General features: G+C 57.3%; 2 protein-coding genes across 2 annotated transcripts; both read left to right on the forward strand.

Moving 5' to 3' along the window:
* Positions 1-145: 145 nt before the first annotated feature.
* On the forward strand, positions 146-665 carry CABS01_17217 (uncharacterized protein; the record flags this gene model as incomplete). The annotated part of the gene is made up of 2 exons (XM_060550544.1): positions 146-156; positions 215-665. The coding sequence occupies 2 exons, from the start codon at positions 146-148 to the stop codon at positions 663-665; spliced, it is 462 nt and encodes a 153-aa protein (XP_060394571.1).
* Positions 666-724: 59 nt separating this feature from the next.
* On the forward strand, positions 725-1,232 carry CABS01_17218 (zinc knuckle; the record flags this gene model as incomplete). The annotated part of the gene is made up of 1 exon (XM_060550545.1): positions 725-1,232. A coding segment is annotated over one exon (508 nt), but the record flags the coding sequence as incomplete, so codon positions are not given.

Here is a 1,232-nt window from a genome sequence, read left to right on the forward strand (position 1 = left end):
ACGCCAGCAAACTGATCGACGAGGGACTCATCTGGCAAGGCCAGGTGTTCCAATGCGAGCGATACGATAGACAGTGCCGTCTGAGACAGTGTTTCAAGTGCTGCGCATACGGCCACATAGGAACCCAATGCAAGGCAACGACAACATGCGGCTACTGTGCGCAAGAACACGCGACCCGAGATTGCCCCTCGAAAAGCGACACGACGACCCCAAGGAAATGCGCCGCATGCTACGGCGAACACGAGGCATGGCACGGCGGATGCCCCACCAGGATACGCGAGAAGGCCAAGATCAAGGCCGCCTACGGCCTACGGTCGAGGTACCATCCGGAACAGACGGCCCCGTCGCCGGCCCTAGGATCGGAAACTCGGACCAGGCCGAACCCGAGAATCGCAGGGCCGCCACTGGAACCAGGACAATCCCAGGAGAATCGCCCGAGCCGGAGCCGGTCCCCAACGAAGAAGATCCAGAAGAGGCCTAACCCGACAGCAACCCAGGAATCGGAGGAGACGATCACCGTAGCCGCAGAGAATACGCGTCCGAGACGCACAATCATCCGATCGCGAAGAGCGCTCGAGGCGCTCGACCCCAACACGCAGACGACAGACACGCAGACGATAAGCAACAGCACAGCGATGGAGATCGTCGTCGACGATAGCGAATGAACGCACAACATACACTCACAATACTACAGTACAACGTAAGAAAATCGAAGGACACCGTCATGGCGACACTTCTCCGTGACCCGAACATCGATAATTACGACATCATTGCTATTCAGGAACCATGGAGGAACCCCTACAGCGCAACGACGCACCATCCGGCCAAGGATCGGTTCCACCTGTGCTACCCCTCGAGCGAGGAAAATGGCCCGGCCAGGGTCTGCTTCTTCATCAACAAGAAGCTCGACCACTCTCGTTGGCAGTTTAGGGAGGTTAGCAGAGATCTCTGCACTCTGGTTATCGCAACAGATGACGATACCGAAACAAGCCTGGTGCTACATAATGTGTACAACCCGTCACCGCGGGAGGAAGATCGACAGCCGGTCCTACAGCAGCTACGAACAACACTGGAAACCCACCAGCACGTCGAGCAAATCGTCGTCGGTGACTTCAACCTACACCATGAGCTGTGGGGAGGCAGCGATATCCGAGCGCCGGACCGCGAAGCAACCGAGCTCTTAGATCTAATGGACGACATGAACCTCACGAGTCAACTGAGAGCGGGAACCA

Source organism: Colletotrichum abscissum, assembly GCF_030869225.1.
Source record: "Colletotrichum abscissum strain IMI 504890 chromosome Unknown Scaffold_478.1, whole genome shotgun sequence".
In the NCBI taxonomy this organism is placed as follows: domain Eukaryota; kingdom Fungi; phylum Ascomycota; class Sordariomycetes; order Glomerellales; family Glomerellaceae; genus Colletotrichum; species Colletotrichum abscissum.